This window comes from Pongo abelii, chromosome 2 (genome assembly GCF_028885655.2).
Source record: "Pongo abelii isolate AG06213 chromosome 2, NHGRI_mPonAbe1-v2.0_pri, whole genome shotgun sequence".
Lineage (NCBI taxonomy): Eukaryota > Metazoa > Chordata > Mammalia > Primates > Hominidae > Pongo > Pongo abelii.
The window spans coordinates 96,469,526-96,490,898 of NC_085928.1; the positions used below are offsets into that span (position 1 = coordinate 96,469,526).

Here is a 21,373-nt window from a genome sequence, read left to right on the forward strand (position 1 = left end):
AAATATTTCTAAGTCTCAAAATTGGGTTTCATTAAGAAAATGTTATGACTAGGACATCAAAATAATGTGCTTGACACCAAATTTTTTAAATAGCATGCATACTGGTAATTATGCACAGCTTTTACACCTCTCCAACATGTTTTCTGCCTGCTAACTAATGTACATTTCAGTGTGCCATGTACTACTTAGAGCACTTAGTAAATACGATCTCAATTAATTTTCATAATTCTATGAGATAGATACTGCCATCCCACTTTATAAATGAGGAAATCAAGGTTTAAAGAGGTCAATTTGCCCAGTATTGCCCACAATCATACTGCCAGTGAGAGAGTGCATCAGAATTCACATCAAGATCCCTCTGACTGAATTCTAAACATCATAAACAGAAATGAGCTAACGTTACCTAAAAGATCACCAAGGGCAAATATGACGAAGAAACTGAGATTAGAATATCAAGACACAAATTGTTATAATCGGCATTCAAACCAGAAAATTATTTCCCTTCTGAAATAATTAACAAAACAGAAATAGAGACATAGAACCTCATAGGAGAGGCTCTGTGAGGTTCCCAATTTTAATAATATAGACTTTCATAAGGTTACTCATTTCTGCAGCAAAATTTAATCAGTTAAAGTAACTCTTGCTATAAGATGTTGTGCCTTTTCATAAAAACAGTTCCAGAAGCTATTTGTCCTAAAATTTAAGAAGAAGGAGGCCGGGTGCGGTGGCTCACGCCTGTAATCCCAGCCCTTTGGGAGGCCAAGGCAGGTGGATCACCTGAGGTCAGGAGTTTGAGACCAGCCTGGCCAACACGGTGAAACCCCATCTTTACTAAAAATACATTAAAAAAAAAAATTAGCCGGGTGTGGTAGTGGGTGCCTGTAATCCCAGCTACTTGGGAGGCTGAGGCAGGAGAATTGCTCGAACCCAGGAGGTGGAGGTTGCAGTGAGCCAAGATCCCGCCATTGCACTCCAGCCTGGGCAACGGAGCGAGACTCTGTTTCAAAAAAAAAAAGAAGGAAAAAGAGAGGGAAAAAAGGATTTAGAATTCAAGGATAGACCGAAAACAAAGTGAAAGGGACCAATTTCAAGAATCTGGAAACAGATCTTTTTTAAAAAGCAACAGTACACATACCAAAACACCATCGGCATGTACTTAAGATTGTCACCTGTGCAGTTATAATGGGAGAAAATCTGGTAGATATGTTAGAAAGTGGTCTGACTAGGGAAATAATCAGTACAAACAACTCTCCAATACATCTTAGATTGAACAAACCACTCTGAGAATAAAAAAATAAAATTAGCAGCACCTAGCTGACACTCAGAGTTTTCCTGTTACAGGGACGTAACATATCATGAGCAGGGAAACACAATACATGTTTTCTATTATTTGCCATAAACCGCTTTGGCTTAGAGAAATAAAAGTTTACAAAATGAAAATCTAAAAATCTGTTTCGAGTAGAATATGTAATCAGAATACTGAGACTGTTCAGAGAGGCTGACCTCACAGAGTGATGAAAAATAAACATTCAGTCACACAAGCAACATCAATTCAACGCATTACTCCAAATAAGGCAATTTCTATGTGAGAGCAAAGCCCTAAGAGAAAGGAGGGAATGAGAAAAGCATATACAGATAGTGACTATAATTTTTCCTAGTTATGGGGGTGGGAGGCAAAGAGAGAGATTTTTCTGAAAATCAGGAAAAAAACAGCAAGACATGAAATATTAATTAAACTAATAATAACGAAAAGTTAAGTCTCATAATAATAACAAACACGGATTAAGAATACATCCTCAGATCTCAGGTGTTAAAAAAAAAAAAAAAAGAATACAAAGGCATGAGGTCTACTTTAGGGCACTGATTAACTCTACCATCGAGAGAGATGCCCTTGCGGAGTGGGCAGTTTGTCTCTACAAAGTAGACCTCAGGAAAATTTCTCTGGCATCTGGCAGTGATGCCTCTCTCCTCATTAGAACAGACAGTAGCAAAAGAAATCAAAGGGGCAGGCAGCAGTCCAGAGAAGGCTGTCTCTCACTCTATGCCCACCAAGTGATGGCAGTTCTCCATGTCCTTTCACCCTTCATCTTTCCACCAAGCATACAAGTTAATCAAGTGACAGAGCTCATGGATATGTATGAAACAGATTTAGAGATACATTATTTCTTAATTTGGAAAGCATCTTTAGCAGAATACAAAAAGTTTCAATGTATCCATTAAGTTTATATGGTAAACTTTAAGTAACTAAAATTTGCAGAGAACACTAAATGTGGAGTTTTGCCTAAACCAAGCTCATGTCTGAATCCCTGAAGAGGAAAATATTGCTGAGGCTTTTTTTAGCAAGTTTTACTGAAGTGACTTCCTAATTCTAGATTATATGTGGTAAAGATCTTTTAATAGAGAATATTTACTTTACAGTTCTGAAATTATGCAAAACATTATTTAAATCTCTGTTCAAAGTCCAATTTCTCTGTCTGGAATTTAAAGTTTTTCTTAGAAAAGAGAAGTTTTTCTTTAAAAAGTCTGTTTTACCATAAAAGGAAAACAAATTGAAATGTGTTTCAATTCATTTATTTTCTACAACTTGTAAATGGAAAGAGCCAACAACCAAATTGTTCTCTTATAGATTCATACACATAAACTGAAAAATCTGTCATCATATTAAAGACAGACATGGAAAACCTTATGGAAATAAATGATGTGCTTTCTAATTTTTAAAACACAAGGTGAATTATACTATAGAAGCACTAATAAATAATGAAGGCTAGGTATCTAACATTTGCTTTTTAAAAGACTGGAAACAAGAAATATGAAGCAGCACTGCACACAAATATTTACTTCATATTCAAAATTATAAATCAGTTCAAGATACCTATCAATGAAAATAATGGCAAAAAACCTTGTGTGCACTTGTTAATATGTAATCCAAAATTGTTTTAAAAGTGCTTGAGTATAAATTTACTTAAGATATTTGCTGAATTTGTCTTGCTTGTAATATTAAGAATACTTATTAAACACAACAATTTTTACAATGGCAGCATGTCATAAAATGATAAAATGTCCCTTCTGACAAGTCAAACCAGAGTCAACCCTCACTTTCCCAACTCTGGTTACCCAAATTTAAGGAAACGAACAGATTTGGAAAGTTCTGAAATACCTCTGGAATCACCAATAACCAAATTCTTACTACTTGCTACCTGAAACTCAGAAACCAAACAGATTTCAATAGTAGGCCTCTCCTTAGCTACCTGAACTTATAGCCCAAACTTTCTCTGTTTGCACTCAGGGACCCAAAGGATTCAGATGTCTGGGAATACTTATTTTCTTTTGTTTTGTTGTTGTTTTTGTTTTTTGAGACAGGTCTTGCTCTGTAGCCCAGGCTGGAGTGCAATGGTGTGATCATGGTTCACTGCAGCCTCGACCTCATGGGTTTAAGCAATCCTCCTGCTTCAGACTCCTGAGTAGCTGGGACACAGGCATGTTATCACCATGGCCAGCTAATTTTTTGTAGAGATGGGGTCTCACTATGTTGCCCAGGTTGGCTGCAAATTCCTGGCTCAAGCAATCCTCCCACCTTGGCCTCCCGAAGTGCTGAGATTACAGGTATGAGCCACTGCACCTGGCTTTTTTGTTGTTCTTTGGTCCACCCTTTGTACACAAAAATGGGATTTTATATTTGGATTTTTTTCTTGTATGTAGGTACTACCTGTTTAGTATTTTCTCATGCTATTACACAGTCCTCATAAACATCATTTTAATAACTTTCTAACATTCCCATTGAAGGGATTTGGTGTAATTTATATAAATTTGGTGCTATCTCTGCATGTTTATTTGGTCCATTTTCCCCCAAAACTATGATGCAACAAAAATCTTCAAATACCTTTTGTATATTTAAAGCAAACCCTATTCTGTGTTACAAATATAGCTAAGTATTTTATACTATTTTAAGTGAAATGTTCAATAATAAAATAGACATTAAAAAGTAAAAAGCTTTTCTTTTTCTTTTTTTTTTTTTTTTTTGAGAGAGAGTTTCGCTCTTGTTGCCCAGACTGAAGTGCAATAGCACAATCTCGGCTCACTGCAACCTCTACCTCCCAGGTTCAAGTGATTCTCCTGCCTCAGCCTCCCAAGTAGCTGAGACTACAGGTGCCCACCACCACGCCTGGCTAACTTTGTATTTTTAGTAGAGATGCGGTTTCAACATGTTGGTCAGGCTGGTCTTGAACTCCTGACCCCAAGTGATCCACCCGTCTCAGCCTCCCAAAGTGTTGGGATTACAGGCGTGAGCCACCTCACTGCCTTTTTTTTTTTTTTTTTCCTCAAAGAGACAGAGTCTCAGTATGTTGCCTTAGGCTCGAGTGATTTCCCCCCCCTCAGCCTCCTGAGTAGCTGGGACTACTGGCAAAAAGTTGTTTTGTTTTAAGTAAGCCAGTAATAATAACAAAATAAAACAAGGATTTTTGCAAATTGTAACTGAGTAAACATTCTTTTGATAATTACCTGCTCTCATTTCTTAGGGTTCAAAATATAAATCTTAAAAGTTCAAAATAAAAATCTTTCTTGCCTTGAGCTCCTGGGCTCAGGGGGTCCTCCCACCTTAGCTTCTTGAGTAGCTAGGGCTACATACATGTGCCATCACTCCCGGATAATTTTTTTGTTGTTGCTGTTGCTGAGACAGTCTCGCTCTGTTGCCCAGGCCGGAGTGCAGTGGTGCGATCTTGGCTTGCTGCAACTTCCGTCTCCCAGGTTCAAGCGATTCTCCTGCTTCAGCCTCCTGAGTAGCTGGGATTACAGGCATGTATCACCAAGCCCCAGCTAATTTTGTGTATTTTTAGTAGAGATGGGGTTTCGCCATGTTGGCCAGGTTGGTCTCAAACTCCTGACCTCAAGTGATCAGCCTGCCTCAGCCTTCCAAAGTACTGGGATTATAGGCATGAGCCACAGCTCCCAGCCTCTCCTGGATAATTTTTTAAAGTTTTTTATAGGGACGGGGCCTCACTATGTTGCCCAAGCTGGTCTTGATCTCCTGGTCTGAAGGGATCCTCCTGCCTAGGCCCATGAAAGAGCGGGATTACAGACGTGAGTCATAGCACCTGGCCTAAAGATTTGCATTTTAGATTAGATATTCTTTTAGTTGATATCAGTGGACACCAATTATTTTGCCCCAGGTCCCTGTGCCAATTTCCCATAAAAATAAGATTTAGTAATCAGAAGGTAACAAAAAGATGTACTAATCTTTGTTTTATAAATATTGTTTTATTTATTTATTTTTTTACTTTTTAATTTTTTTTTGAGATGGAGTCTCACTCTGTCGCCCAGGCTAGAGTGCAGTGGCGCGACCTCGGCTCACTGCAACCTCCGCCTCCCAGGTTCAAGCAATTCTTCTGCCTCAGCCTCCCAAGTAGCTGGGATTATAGGCATGTGCCACCACCCCTGGCTAATTTTTGTATTATTAGTAGAGATGGGATTTCACCATGTTGGCCAGGCTCATCTCAAACTCCTGACCTCAGGTGATCCGCCCACGTCGGCCTCCCAAAGTGCTGGGATTACACGTGTTAGCCACCATGCCCGGCCAAATATTGTTTTAAAAGGACAAAGAAATATGTCACATTTATAAAATAAATTGCCTCAAAGTAATACTCAACTTATACTTAATATTATAGTATCAAAACTGCAAAAAACAGAAGCTCTGCGAAAACTATTCAATGAAATTCTCAGTTTCCTTGAAGGATCTCTAAGGAGTATAACATCTGATGTGTTGAATTTGTGTCTGTTTTAATTACCAGGTATGACCCTTAGAACCCCCAAGCACTCCTGAGGTAGTGGGGCAGGGTAGTGGGGGACACATATGCATGAATATCCACAAAATGAAATTATGAGCATAAAAACTTGGGAAACCACATTTCCAAGAAAGGAGAGCAGAATGAGAAGAATGCCTGAGAAAGTATTTGCTTGATGGGAAAAACCATAGACATTATCAACAAATCTTTACCACACACGATGACCTTTACTTAACAAAACCAAGAAAGTATCATAACCTTGCAATTGTTATAGATTTAAGCAGCTTTTGTGACTTTCAAGTAAAAAGGAATTAATGACTTCTTTGTTCAGAATTCAGCAGGTCTAAATCACTTCAAAAGCCAATTTATCATTTTGTTTGTTTGTTTGTCTGTCTTTGGAGACACAGTCTTGCTCTTGTCACCCAGGCTAGAGTGTAGTGGCATGACCTCAGCTCACTGCAACCTCCACCTCCTGGGTTCAAGCAATTCTCCTGCCTCAGCCTCCCAAGAAGCTGGGATTATAGGCATCTGCCACCACACCCAGCTAATTTTTGTATTTTTAGTAGAGACGGTATTTCACCATGTTGGTCAGGCTGGTCTCAAACTCCTGACCTCAGGTGATCCACCCACTTCGGCCTCCCCAAAGTGCTAGGATTACAGGTGTGAGCCACTGTGCCCAGCCAAGCCAATCTATCGTTAATATATATATATTTTTTGAGACAGAGTCTTGCTCTGTTGCCCAGCCTGGAGTGCAATGCTGCAATCTTGGCTCACTGCAACGTCTGCCTACCAGGTTCAAGCAATTCTCCCACCTCAGCCTCCCACGTAGCTGCGATTATAGGTGTGCGCCACCACGCCTGGCCTCTTTAAAATATTCTTAAAGATAGCCTTTTACAACTTCCCATGGATAGGCAGTTGAGGTCAGATTGCAGGACAATCTATTGCTACTACCTCTCTAAAAAGCTCCTGCTACTCTGAGGGCCATCTTCAGAATGGAGTGCCCAAACTAAATAATTATTTTTCTGGCTTCATTTACTCCAAGAAATTTATTTAAGAACCTCAAATTTAACAAGCTTGAAAGTTTCCCTCTTTTTTATGGTGGCTAATATGAAATGCTCAGCTCCATCTGTGAAGGCAAATGCAACAGAAATATTTTTCTCAAAAGACAAATAGTTATGAAAAGGTTTGCTGCTGTCTAAAGACGGCCCTTTAAGCACTTCTGCTATAACAAACACATTGAGATCCTCATTTTACCTCTCACTTTTCAGTTTTAGCCCCTGACTTCATTAAAATCAATGTGAAAAATACTCTGTACTCACTCTGGCATTCTATGAATTGATGAATAAAAGTGCAGTCCCCGCCACTCTTTGAAAGCAAGTGCTCTAATAAAGAAAGAAACACCTTTAAGGATATAGTTTGTTGCTGTCTTTGAAAACCAACAGCAAAGGTAGGAAAACTGAAAAGTATTAACATGGGTACTAAGTAAGACTAATAAAGGCTTAATACATTTTGATACTAAAGCAGACATATTTTGGAGTTAAATGACTGAAAATTATTATTAATTTGTACACTGAATGGTTAGCTTTTAAAGGTGTAGTTTTTATCCAAAGAGCTCAAGAAAATCACATAAATATATTGCTTTAAAATGGTTCTTCCACTTTAATGGTTCTTCTACCTTTTGTCCACTAGAGCTCAACAAATACCCTTAAATAATTTAATTTTGTCATTATTAAATTAAATTAATTTTCAAGTGATTGTTCTATCATACTCCCTCTTCAAAGCTATTCATCTTAGTTAAGAGGCAAAAAGTAAATACTTTAAGAATATCATAAAGTAATACCATAAAATTTTTAAGAAACTGATGTAATAAGTTTTCCATATTCATTTCATAATCTTCCCTTTTGAGTCACTTAATCTGTACCTCATACAGTATTAAAACATTAAATTGTTTATCTCTGCCCAAATGATCAAAATCAGTGCCTATTCATTTCAAAGTAAGAGCTTGGTAAATGGTTTTGCTCAAGTCAAACAGAATTTATTTTTCATTTAAAGAAATGGATGGAGACAATAAAAATCTAACATAGTGGTTAAATGAAAGTTTCAGTCCTTTTCTTATAATAATCTTTATTGTGATTTAAAGAGTTACTTCTGAATCTGGATAATGTCCTTTAACGTGTATTTATATCTTTCAAAATGACCAAATCGATTTTGGAAGTTGAAGTGTTAAAAACATATTCTGACATAATGACTACTTGGAAAGTGTGAAAGCATTAGAATCTGTCAAAGGGGACACATGAGTTGGCACCACTCTCTCTATAAAAACCTCCTTCCCCTCTCCTCCACCTCAAGCCACGTTACTCCTCAATCGTCTCAACTTTGCATGAGAGGCAGACACTACCTACTTTGATCATGCCTTACCTCTCTTTACATCCTTCCTGTTAGCTATCTTCTTTAATTCTATACTAAAATTTATCATTATGCTTTAATAAATTACATGGTGTGCAGAGCCTCTCATCTATCATCACCATCAGTGTAAGACAAAAACATGGGGGAAAAAGGTTGATAAAACTTGTGTTTCAGAGAGACCAATGCACTACATACCTAGAATACTATATAGAGATACAATATAGCCTCAAAAAGAAAAAAATACTAACTGCAACAGAAATTTGAAATTTAAAAAAATCTAATAAATAAGAATTTGACAACTGGATCCAGGAAAAGCAAAACAGGAGGCCTCAGTATAATAGTAATTGCCAAGATAAAAAGTTGTTTTTCATAAATCCTATTTTAGCTATGGTAACACTTTAAAAACTCAAACTACATCATCATGTTATATATATAAACTCATTTGGAACGATATTTTAACTTAACTAAAGGACTTTACAAAACATATTTGAAACATATTTCAGACTAATGTCAAAGAACTTAAGATGACATTTATTAAAGAGGGACATGCCACCATTACTTACAAAGCTAACAATCACACCTTTATCTGAACTCTACATTAAAATATTTACTAAACTGGTTTAGATAAAATCCGATATTATATAAAAAGATAGAGAACCACTCTACTTAAAATATATTTTATTTATATAAATGAGTTTCCTATGGATTTTTATTTATATACCTGTGTTATCTAATACTATAGCCATTAGCTACTGTAGTTACTGAACCCTTCAAATGTGGCTAGCTCTAATTGAGATGTCCTAAGCATAAAACAAATGTACAATGATTTCAATGAATTAGTAAGAAAATGGTGATATGAAATATTTCATTAATAATTTATTAATCATTTTAATATTTATTAATATTGAAATATTTTGGATGCTGTAGGCAAAATATATTAGAATTTGTTTTGTGTGTGTATATATATATATATATATAAAAAATAGAGATGGGATCTTGCTATGTTGTCTAGGATCAAGTGCAGTAGTTATTCACAGGTGTGACTGTAGTGCACTACAACCTCAAACTCCTGGCCTCAAGGGATCCTCCTACCTTAGCCTCCCAAGTAACTGGGACAACAGGCATGTACCACTGCACCCAGCTTTTTATATTTTTAATGTGTGTGGTGGTTAATACTAAGTGTCAACTTGAATGGGCTGAAGGATACAAAGTATTAATTCTGGTTGTGTCTGTGAGGGTGTTGCCAAAGGAGATTAACATTTGAGTCAGTAGGCTGGCAAAGGCAGACCTACCCTTAATCTGGGTGGGCACAACCTAATCAGCTGCCAGTGCAGCTAGAATATAAGCAGGCAGAAAAATGTGAAAAGAGAGACTGGCCTAGCCTCCCAGCCTACATCTTTCTCCTGTGCTGGATGCTTCCTGTCCTCGAACATCAGACTCCAAGTTCTTCAGTTTTGGAACTCAAACTGGCTCTCCTTGCTCCTCAGCTTGCAGATGGCCTATGTGGGACCTTGTGATCGTGTGAGTTAATACTTAATAAACTCCCCTTTATATATATATACACATATATATATACATATATATACACACATATATATACATACATACACATATATACATATATACACACATATATATATATATATATATTCCATTAATTCTGTCCCTCTAGAGAACCCTGACTAAAACAATGTGGCTGCCAGAATTTTTTTTAAATTAAGAGACAGGGTCTTACTGTGTTGTCCAGGCTGGAGTACAGTGGCACAATCATAGTTCATTGCAACCTTGAATTCCTGGGCTCAAGGGATCCTCCCTCCTCAGTCTCCCAACTATCTAGGACCACAGGTGTGTACTACCACACTTGGCTAATTTTTAAATTTTGTGTAGAGACAGAGGTCTCACTATGTTGCTCAGGCTGGTCTCAAACTAATGGCCTCAAGCAGTCTTCCCTGCTTAGCCTCCCAAAGTGCTGGGATTACAGGCACATGCCACCACACCTCACTAATGTAAAAAAAAATTTTTTTTTTCTTTTTAGAGATGGGGTCTCACTATGTTGCCCAGACTGGTTTCGAGCTTCTGGGCTCAAACAATCCTCCCTCGCTGGGATTACAGGAGCAAGCTACTTTGCCCAGCAGAAAATTTAAAATTATGTATGTGGCTCTCATTATGTTTATTTTTTATTTTTTTGAGACAGGGTCTCACTCTGTCACCCAGGCTGAGTACAGTGGTGTGATCATGACTCACTGCAGCCTTGACCTCCTGGGATCAAGTGATTCTCCCATCTAGCCTCCTGAGGAGCTGAGTCTACAGGCGCACACCACTATGCCCAGCTAATTTTTTATTTTTTTATAGAGATGAGGTCTCACTATGCTGCTCAGGCTGGTCTTGAACTCCTGGACACAAGCAATCCTTCCACCTTGGCCTCCCAAAGTGCTGGGATTACAGGTGTGAGCCACCACACCCAGCCTTATGTTTATTTCGGACAACACTGTCCTTTACTCTCTAAGATACATTCAGCTTATGCTTATTAGATAAGACAGTACAAAACCTGTGCTTTTAGTAGCTACATTATATTTAATTTTTAAAATGGGATTCACTGAAAGTATTATTAATTTTAACATCTTCAGATGTTTAAAAATATTATCTTACAACTATACTTGGCTCTCTCTCTACTATTTAAAGAATAATTTAGTTAAAATTATATAATATGGGTATGGACATTGGTAATACTGGGATACTTGTAAATTGGTTCATTATTATATTACAAGTGATTCAGAATGGAATTAAGTGACCCATCTTATTCCAAAGTCCACTCTTAACTAAGTTTTCGTGTATATCTAGAAATTTATTACTTAGTTTCTTTTAAAATATTTCATTAGTCACTATCATACCACTCAATATATCACCTCCAAAAAAGCAAGCACACAAATAAGGAAAAAATAATTATAGCAAGGAGTTACCTTTAAGTATCTAAAATATTTATTCTTAAAATCAAGGAGTCTTTAACAATTATACTAATACAATATAAAAACAGTCTACTATTATTTTCATCTGAATCAATTGGAACTGGAAAAAAATGAAGCAGTAATTTTACAACTCTAAATAGCATAAAGATGGTTCCATGTACATAAAAGGATTCTCTTAACTGAAGGAATGAATAGCAGGTTCCCAGCTTGGGTTAATACTAACATTATTAATAAATATAAAATCAAGAGGGTGATGACTAATTGACTGTTTTTATTTTATTTTATTTTATTTATTTTATTTTTTTTGAGACAAGAGTCTCACTCTGTTGCCCAGGTTGGGGTGCAGTGGCACGATCTGGGCTCATTGCAACCTCTGCCTCCCGGGTTCAAGTGATTCTCCTGCCTCATCCTCCTGAGTAGCTGGGATTACAGTAGCATGCCACCACGCCCAGCTAATTTTTGTATTTTTTGTAGAGACAGGGTTTCACCAAGTTGTCCAGACCTTGGTGGTCTTGAACTACTGACCTCAAGTGATCCACCCACCTTGGCCTCCCAAAGTGCTGGGATTACAGGTGTGAGCCACTGCGCCGGACACGATTTTTTTTTTTTTTTGACACAGGGTCGCACTCCCATTGCCTGCAGTGGCATGATCTCAGTTCACTGCAGCCTCGACCTCCTGGGCTCAAGTGATCCTCCCACCTCAGCCTCCTGAGTAGCTGGGATTACACAGGTGTGTGGCCACCATGCGTGGCTAATTTTTGTATTTTTTGTAGAGACAAAGTTTCACCATGATGGTCAGGCTGGTCTGAAACTCTTGAGCTCAAGCGATCTGCTTGATCCCAATGAATATAAACTACACCTTTAAAAATTCTCAAATTTAAATTCCATCAACTTGGAATTTTAAAAAGTCAATGCATTTTACAAAACATACATAGAATAGTCAAACAGCAATGATTAATGAACATTTTTCTTGAGAGTTTCAAAATTCATTACATATGCAATATAAGGTTTTGACCTTGCAGCTAACGTATACACAATTACCTGAGCCTATATTGCCAGCTCTTGATTAAAAACTGACCAAACAAAACCAAACCAAAACAGAACCAAAAAACCCACCTCCTAACTCTATCAGTTTGATTGCTGCCCAAGAACTATTATGATATCCCCTGATACATGGAAAAAATATTTTTTCTTTTCTTTTCTTTTTTTTTTTTTAAAGACAGGGTCTCACTCTGTCACCCAGGCTGGAGTGCAGTGGCACAATTATGGCTCACTGCAGCCTCAACCTCCTGGGATCAGTTGACCCTCCCACCTCAGCCTCCCAGGTATTGGGGCTACAGGCGCACACCACAATGCCTGGCTAAGGAAAAAATATTTAATAAGTTCTGGGTATCAACTCTGCTATCTTCCACTAACTTCTGTAGAAAACTGAGATGAAAGGCACATAGATTGGTAAACGCAGAAAATAGTTTTATTTCTACTGTACTCCAAGCACCTAGCGCAGGGTCTGGCACACAGTTGGTGCTCAATTAATGTTAGATGGAAGGGGAGAGAAGGAGAATGACTAGGGATCTTCAAGACTGAAGGATAATAGAGGTCACTGGGTAGAAAGTACCCCGTGTAGTGACAGGAAAACCAATAGTGGCTTGCCAAAAACCAATGTTTTTGGCAAGAGAGAACCCATGCTGTCCAGAAAGAAGGGTCACAGAACCAACAACTAGTAAAAGATTTTTCTGATGGCAGAAAAAACTGACCCTGTTCTCTCTGATCAACGAAACAGATGGATAAACAAAGTAATTTGTATGATATGTCCAAGGGCTCAATAAGCTGTTAAATAAACTCGAACGTTTTAAATGGGGGTCAAGTATCACTGGAAGCAGAACTTGATGAAACAAAATGGTAGTACAGCTGTTTGAAAAACAGAGTGGGGAAAAAGAGCTATATTATATATTGCTAAAGGTGAACTTTATAATTTTCTTATCTGAGTAACTGAAATTTCCATATAACAAGGGATATCTAAGAATTGATCACAGCATCAACTCTTACAAAATAAAGGAAAGCTTGATTTTTAAATGATGGGGTTCAATGATCTGTGAGAGCATGCTTTTCATTCCAAACACTTAAAACCCTGAACTCTTTATCCTGCTTAAATACTAAAATTATATCATAAAAAGTACATATATATTTAAGTTTTTTACACTACCTTTTTCTGTGCTCCCATTTATTTTAGGTAAGAAGTCATCAACTTGTATCCCTAGGATTATGACAGTACATCATTGCCTGATCAAAGAAGTATTACTTTAAATGTGGTCTCAAGTGTAACCATGGCATCCTGCATTCCTAAGATTAAGATTGTATAGAACACTTTAAAAAGGATCCTGCTGTTCATGTACTTTTCTTATTTAAATATCCCTAGGTAGAAGATCTCAGATGCAGAAATTTCACTCATCTCAAGGAAAACAATGGTGCCCACTGGTGGCAATCAAGCGTACTTTTAAAGAGAATTTTCTAAAAGAATATAGATACTTTATACCTAATACATAAAACATCCCTTACAAAATGCAATGTGAGACAGTAAACAAGGTCAAAAGTTTAAGGATAAAATTCAGGTTTAAGTAAGAAATTTGGATGACACCTACCTAAGCTGCTGCATTCTTTAAGAGTTTTCTCCTGAAGATGTTCTAACCGTACTGTAAATAAAAGTCCAAAAAAAAAAAAGATATTTCACAGATAAAAAGAAAAAAATAAAATAAAATCAATTTCTGGATTAGCTACTTACCTTGTAAAGCTGTTAGCCTTTCATTGGTGAAATCATTATCAGCTTGCAAAGCTTCTATTTTTGCCTGGAGCTCCTGTTCTTTTTCTTCCATTTCATCTATTTTATGTTGTAATTCTTTTTTCTCAGCCTGTCCTTTCTGTTGGATTTCCTCTTGTTTTCCCTCTGCTACCTAAATAAGAAAATTCAGTTATTTAACAAACCTAACTTTGTTTTAAGAGCGAGCCCCAGGAATGTCTTTATTCACTTAAACTTCTAAGAAAAGTTTGTTCTGTAAAAAAGAAATGTTCTACACAACATTATCTGTAAACATGACATTTCTTTCTTTCTTTCTTTTTTTTCTTTGAGACGGAGTTTCACTCTTGTTGCCTAGGCAACCTCCACCTCCCGGGTTCAAGCAATTCTCCTGCCTCAGCCTCCCAAGTAGCTGGGATTACAGGCATGCGCCACCACACCCAGCTAATTTTGTATTTTTAGTAGAGACGGGGTTTCTCCACGTTGGTCAGGCTGGTCTTGAACTCCTGACCTCAGATGATCAGCCCAATTTGGCCTCCCAAAGTGCTGGGATTACAGGCATGAGCCACTGTGCCTGGCTAATCTGACATTTCTAAACCAGTAAAGATGACAAAGACAAAGGCTTGATGTCAAAAATTATCTGCATTGGGTTATTCCTCCATAACACCCAGGAGACAGAAACTTGGAGGAATTAAGTAGGCTCAGTACACACACAGGTAAAGGGTCAATGTGGGGAAAAAAAAATCGTATTTTTAAAGAGGCAAGTAAGATTTTTCCCTAAAATTACTATCATTTCAATTTTTAAGTTCTATCATGTTAACATTCTGAAATTTTAAACAAAATTATTTAGTAAAGAGATGACAGTACAATCACTATTCAAAAAGACCTCTGCCTATAGTTTGGATGTTCGTCCCCCAAGCCTCAATGTTGAAATTTGATCCTCAATGTTGGAGATGGGGTCTAATGAGAGGTGTTCGGGTTATGGGAGCAGATCCCTCATGAATGGCTTGGTGCTGTCCTCACGGTAATGAGTAAATTCTCACTCTATTAGTCCTATGAAAGCTGGTTGTTAAGAAGAGCCTGGTACCTCTCCCAGACCGTCTCTCACCATGGAGCATGTCCCAGCTCCACTTTGCCTTCTGCCATAAGTGGAAGCAGCCTGAAGCTTCAGCCTGCAGAACTGTGAGCCAAATAAACCTCTTATCTTTATAAATTACCCAGGCTCAGCTATTCCTTTATAGCAACACAGATGGACAACGACAATCTCCTTTTAACAAGACCAACTTTGAAAACTATCATAGGTTAACCAACGGAGGTATATCTGGTCTTCTCTGACAAACACATATCTTCTAGGCACTCAATCCATGGTTTGAATTAAACCAAGATGGATCTTCACAAACAGTTATAAGATTTTTTTTCCCTCAGTTATAAGATTCTAAAGGACATTACCCTATCATTACCCTATGATCTGATCTGTCTTTATCCTAGATGTCTCATAGATAGAGGGAATGGCAGCTAAAGCAGAGTTAACAGCATCCCTGAAAGCTAAAAGGGAGCAGATCATTCCCAGAATCTCTCTGGGCTTGTTCCAGCACAGCACTAAATAGCTGGGCCCTGCCTTTTAGATGGCCTAATGATAAGCAGTTTCAGGTTTTAAAACATCTGAATATCATGGGTTTTGCTGATTCTCATCTACTTCCTGTTATATATTTAAAAAATGTCTATTATGAAGCACTGACTACATATTCATCCAGAGGAACTATGTCAGCATTTACAGGCTTTCAATTATCTATAGTAATGGAGGTTGGGCTAAATGGAATACAGACACCTTATTTTCACTATAAATTTCAACTGTTATCAAATTTTTAAATCAATAACTATGCAGCAATACCCAAAATCTTTTTTTATAGAAATCTTATTTAATATGTAGTACCACCTACATCCTGCTTTCATACTTTCAGCATAATTTAACACATTCAAGGAGACTATGCAAATCAACTCAAAATATCTATCTATACCAATGGTTTTCAAACCGAATTTTTTTTTTTTTTTTCTTTTGTGAGACGAAGTCTTGCTCTGTCGCCAGGCTGGAGTGCAGTGGTGCAATCTTGGCTCACTGCAACCTCTGCCTCCCGGGTTCAAGTGATTCTTCTGCCTTAGACTCCCAAGGAGCTGGGACTACAGGCACGCGCCACCACGCCCAGCTAATTTTTGTATTTTTAGTAGAGATGGGGTTTCACCATGTTGGCCAAGATGGTCTCAATCTCTTGATCTCATGATCTGCCCGCCTCGGCCTCCCAAAGTGCTGGGATTACAGGCATGAGCCACTGCGCCTGGCCCAAACTGTTTTTTGTTTGTTTGTTTTTCCTTTGAGATGGAGTATTGCTCTGTCGCCCAGGCTGGAGTGCAGTGACGTGATCTCAGCTCGCTGCAACCTCCATCTCCTGGGTTCAAGCAATTCTCCTACCTCAGTCTCCCGAGAAGCTGGGATTACAGGTGCCTGCCACCCCATGCCCAGCTAAAGCAATACCTAAAATCTTAAGCTATCCAGTGTGTTAGGGATTATTAGCTTAACATACTTTCAGGCAGAGTAAATACATACCTTTAATTTATCAGATAAATCTTTAATCTCATTAACTGCTCCATTATATTTATTGGCTAATTCTCTTAATTCTTCCTGAGTCCTTTCATTCATTTCTTTCAGATGGGTACATTCATCTTCAGTATTACTCAGACTTCGCTGCGATTCAAGTTTACAGGCAATTTAATTAGAATAAGTGTATATTTGTTATTTAGAATTCCTTCTAAATGAAATTTATAAAAAGTATAATTCTACGGACTATTCTAAATCAACATCTGCCCTGGACTTTAAATAAAGCTGAGTTAAATAACATAAGAATTTCAATTTACACTAAAACAGAAAACATAACTAAGAATTAACAAAAACAACAAAAAAAGTGGAGGGAGAGCAGGGGCAGGAAAAGGATGCTGCCTTTATACAATCACATTTTTGAAAGGCCAATGGGTACGACTTTTAGCTATGAAAATATTTTAAGCCTATCAATCCTTGAAAGCAAGTTTAATAATATCCAGCAATTAATTTAATAAAAAATTAAAAGACAATTAGTAACTTTCTTTATATATCAAATTAATCACACAACAGTGAATCAGGCACTATGGGATGAGGTAGGAATACAAACTATACCTGTAGTAAGGAAAGGTATGTTTACCATTTAGTTTCTGATGAGCATTTTAACTAATTCTAGTAATACATTATTTATGTGGTAATTTTGTAGTGGTTCAAAGAAATGATCTATATTATGAATTAGAATTTTTTTCCCCAAAGCAATAAATATTGCATTTTGATTGCTCTTCAAAGACCTAGAAAGGACCTTGGAGATGATTTCACCTTTGAACTTCCTAAATATATGACACAGCTAGTTTTCCTCTCTGTGGAGTGAATTAAAAAACAACAAGTAGTGTAGACTCTTGGCCTTACACTGACCCCCCTCAAATAGAGGCAAAGCAAAACCAAGTGACAGGAAATCAATTCCCCAGCACATATCATGGTCTGCTGTATGGAGGGTGAATCCTAAGCAGAATGCAAACAATGAGATTCCCTGGTTACGCTTTTATTTCCTCAGCCATTGACTAGGGAGCATAAGTACCAAAACTCACATGGAGAATTCCTGTCAATGAAAGCAGCATAACTGTTCCTTCCCACCTGACAGACAGAAAATATTTCCTAACTATATAATAATACCCAAGTTTAAAGTATCCTGGAATGCTTGAGATTTTTTTAAACACTCATAATTCTATTTAGTATTTTTTTTTAATTGAAATACCTCAACTTCTGAAAGTTTTCTAACCACTTCAATTTTCTCCTGAAGAACCCGCCTCAGGGACTCTTTGGCTGTTGTCTCATAGTTATGTTTATCCTCTTGTAATGCTATAAGTTCCTTTCGTAAACTATCTTCTGTTTGATTCTAGAATAAAAGACATTTATAATTATAGACAAGTTATTTTTTAAAAGCATTTATTGTTTGAAAAAAATTAACACATTATGATATACTTTAAATTTTATATTAAGGTACCTCCAAACATAAATGATTCTGACCCTGTATTAACCAAAGATGTATTTAAAAGTTGCGTAAGTAAATTATGCCTTCACAAACATATTAATTTCCACTTCCTATAGAAAAAAAAGTTATAGGCAATTGAGAATTTCTCTAAAATATACAAAATTAATTACTCTAATATTTGTCATATTTTCTGCAAGCCACCATATTTACATTTATAGGCAAAAATAATCAATTACCTTCAAAGGCACCAAAAGCACTCTAAAACAATGGTTAAAACAAAAGGAATGAGAGTACCATGGGGGAAAAGCAGACTTTATGTCTGGGGCAGGAAAAGTACAAAATGAGCCTGAAACATCTTGTCTGAAATGACAGCATGAAGCTATCAATCTGAAGACATTTACACAGACCAAAGATGGGATAATTTGAGCATCAATAAGAAAAATAGGCTGGCCGCGGCACTTTGGGAAGCTGAGATGGGAGGATTGCATGAGCTCAGGAGTTCAAGACCAGCCTGGGCAACATAGCAAGACCCTGTCTCTAAAACAAGAAAAACAACTGCACCAGATTTAAATACATCAAATATGTTTAAATCTAAGTAGAGGGAGAAAACACTTCATGGCCAGTCTTTGGTAGATGAAAACCACCAATTCATTATTCTGAAATCTAATAAATAAGGGGAGAAAATCACTTATCTTGCTTTCCCCATAGAAAACATACCTCAGGGTTATTTAAATTTTTTTATTCCAATAACTTTAGAGATACAAGTGGTTTTTGGTTACATGGATGAATTATGTAGTGGTGATGTCTGGGATTTTAGTGCACTCATCACCTGAGTAGTGTATATTGTATTCAATAGGGAGTTTTTCATCCCTCACTCCCCTCACTTTCCCAACTTCTGAGTCTCCAATGTCCATTATACCACTCTGTATGCCTTTACATACCTATAGCTTAGCTTCCACTTATAAATGAGAACATGTGGTATTTGGTTTTTGATGCCAAAGTTACAAAAAACAATGGCCTTTTTTTTTTCCTTTTTTCGTTTTTTTAGAGACAGGGTCTCTCTTTGTCACCAAGGCTGGAGTGCAGTTCTGCGATCATAACTCACTATAATCACAAACTCCTGGGCTCAAGTGATCCTTCCACCTAAATCTCCCGAGTAGCTAGGACTACAGGTTATGTACCACCATGCTAAGCAAATCTTTAATTTTTGGTAGATACTGGGTTTTGCCATGTTGCCCATACTGGTCTCAAACTGCCCCCGCTTTTTTTTTTTTTTTTTCAGACAGTCTCGCTCTGTCGCTCAGGCTGGAGTTCAGAGGCGCAATCTTGGCTCACTGAAACCTCCACCCCCACCGGTTTAAGCAATTCTCCTGTCTCAGCCTCTTGAGTAGCTGGGATTACAGGTACATGCCACCATGTCCAGCTAATTTTTGTATTTTTAGTAGATGGGGTTTCGCCATGTTGGCCACGCTGGTTTTGAACTCCTGACCTCAAGTGATCCGCCTGCCTCGGCCTCCCAAAGTGCTGGGATTACAGGCATGAGCCACTGTGTCTGGAAGGAAATTTCTCTTTATAGAGGTAACCCAGCTAAATAAGTGAAGGAATAACAGAATTACATCACTATTTTTGTAACTTTGTTGTTGTTGTTGTTGTTGAGACAGTTTCACTCTTGTTGCCCAGGCTACATTGCAATGGCACAATCTTGGCTCACTGCAACCTCTGCCTCCTGGATTCAAGGGATTCTCCTGCCTCAGCCTCCCAAGTAGCTGGGATTACAGGCATGTGCCACCATGCCCGGCTAATTTTGTATTTTTAGTAGTGATGGGATTTCTCCATGTTGGTTGGGCTGGTCTTGAACTCTCGAGCTCAGGTGATTCGCCCGCCTCATCCTCCCAAAGTGCTGGGATTATAGGAGTGAGCCACTGCGCCCAGCCTTACTTTTGTAACCGTAATGAAATAATGGATCTAGGCTGGGATCATCAATGATTGATAAAATCTCAAAAAGAAAGACAACTAGACATTATGTTGTCCCTTGGTGGAAGAACACAATACCATCCATAAAGTGTTGTTGACAAAAAGAAAAACTGAACCTAAATCACATCAAATCTCTAGATGGAACTACTAATTTATGGAGTGGGAGGGGGAGCTAAAAAATGTTTAAATAACAATGCAGACTGAGGGAAATTATAGAGGACAAATGACCCAGTTTTTTCAAGAAATATTAACTGCAATAGAAAAAAGACAGACTTGTACACGGGTATTCATTACATAATTATTTTTATTTACATGGATGTCTGACATTTCTCAGGACAAAAGATTTAAAAGAATTGTGGAAATGTATGAAGTTTTTAGCATATACTCAAAATGATTGTCAAAGAAATGCTGTTACATAAAAAACTATGCATTTCATTTTACACATTTGAAGTTAATACCTACTTTGGAGCACGCCTGTAATTGGTTTCCCATAACTTCTAACCGTGATAAGAGTCTATCTTCATCTATTAAAGCCTATTGAAGAAAAATTAAATATAAGTAAAACCCGAGTAATTATAGTCATATGTATATAAAAAAAGGTTGCTACTGACAACAAAAGATACAAAAGCATAAAACTGACCAGCATCCACTGTAAAATGCTAAATTTTCAACAACTTGTTCATTAGGAAATAACTTTGTCTTTGTTTGCTACATTTTAGTTTATTTAACATGTATGGAATATTAAACTATGTTTAAATCTTTCTTAAATATAAAACAACTGAAATACCTGCCAACTGGTATCTGAAGCCTCTTGGGTGATGGCTAGTAGCCGCTGAAGCGTGGCTAACTTCTGTTCCAACATTTGTTCCCGATGTAAGGCCTCCTAGTATTACAAATCACAAAAGAGATTCTAATAAGCTCATCATGATTCTTTTGAGGAGTGATCAATTTTCAGCACATTCTAAAATATTTTCATATTACATCCCACTTGATGTATTTTAAAGTTTGTGAAACTTGATAGTACTTTGTAAAACATACAGCAGTCCCCACTCATCTCTGGTTTCCCTTTCCACAGTTTCAGTTATAGTGCAGTACAAGATATTTTGAGAGAGACAGACAGAATGTTGACATTCACGTAACTTTTATTCACATAACAGTATACTGTTGTAATTGTTCTATTTTATTATTATTGTTAATTTCTCACTATGCTTAATTTATAAGTTAAACTTTATCATAGGTATGTGTATATATAGGAAAAAACATAGTAGATATAGGGTTTGGTACTATCTGTAATTTCAGGCATCTATTGGGGGTCATGGAACATATTCCCTGCAGATAGGAAATGGCTACTCTATGTATATGGGCCACATCATT

General features: G+C 37.2%; 1 protein-coding gene across 26 annotated transcripts in view; it reads right to left on the minus strand.

Annotated features, from left to right (window-relative positions):
- The window catches only part of SLMAP (sarcolemma associated protein), a 170,876-nt gene that overhangs the window by 50,335 nt on the left and 99,168 nt on the right, over positions 1 to 21,373 (minus strand). For 9 of the 26 annotated variants that reach the window (XM_063722044.1, XM_054551979.2, XM_054551991.2 and 6 more), the window contains 7 exons: positions 20,787 to 20,882; positions 20,462 to 20,533; positions 17,789 to 17,929; positions 16,546 to 16,683; positions 13,932 to 14,100; positions 13,792 to 13,842; positions 7,100 to 7,162 (listed from right to left, as the gene is read on the minus strand). In XM_063722044.1, the coding sequence (XP_063578114.1) occupies positions 7,100 to 7,162; positions 13,792 to 13,842; positions 13,932 to 14,100; positions 16,546 to 16,683; positions 17,789 to 17,929; positions 20,462 to 20,533; positions 20,787 to 20,882 (730 nt within the window). Of the gene's footprint in view, positions 1 to 7,099; positions 7,163 to 13,355; positions 13,407 to 13,791; positions 13,843 to 13,931; positions 14,101 to 16,545; positions 16,684 to 17,788; positions 17,930 to 20,461; positions 20,534 to 20,786; positions 20,883 to 21,373 lie in introns of all 26 variants that reach the window. The other 17 variants (XM_063722046.1, XM_054551993.2, XM_054551983.2 and 14 more) reach the window with 4 other exon arrangements.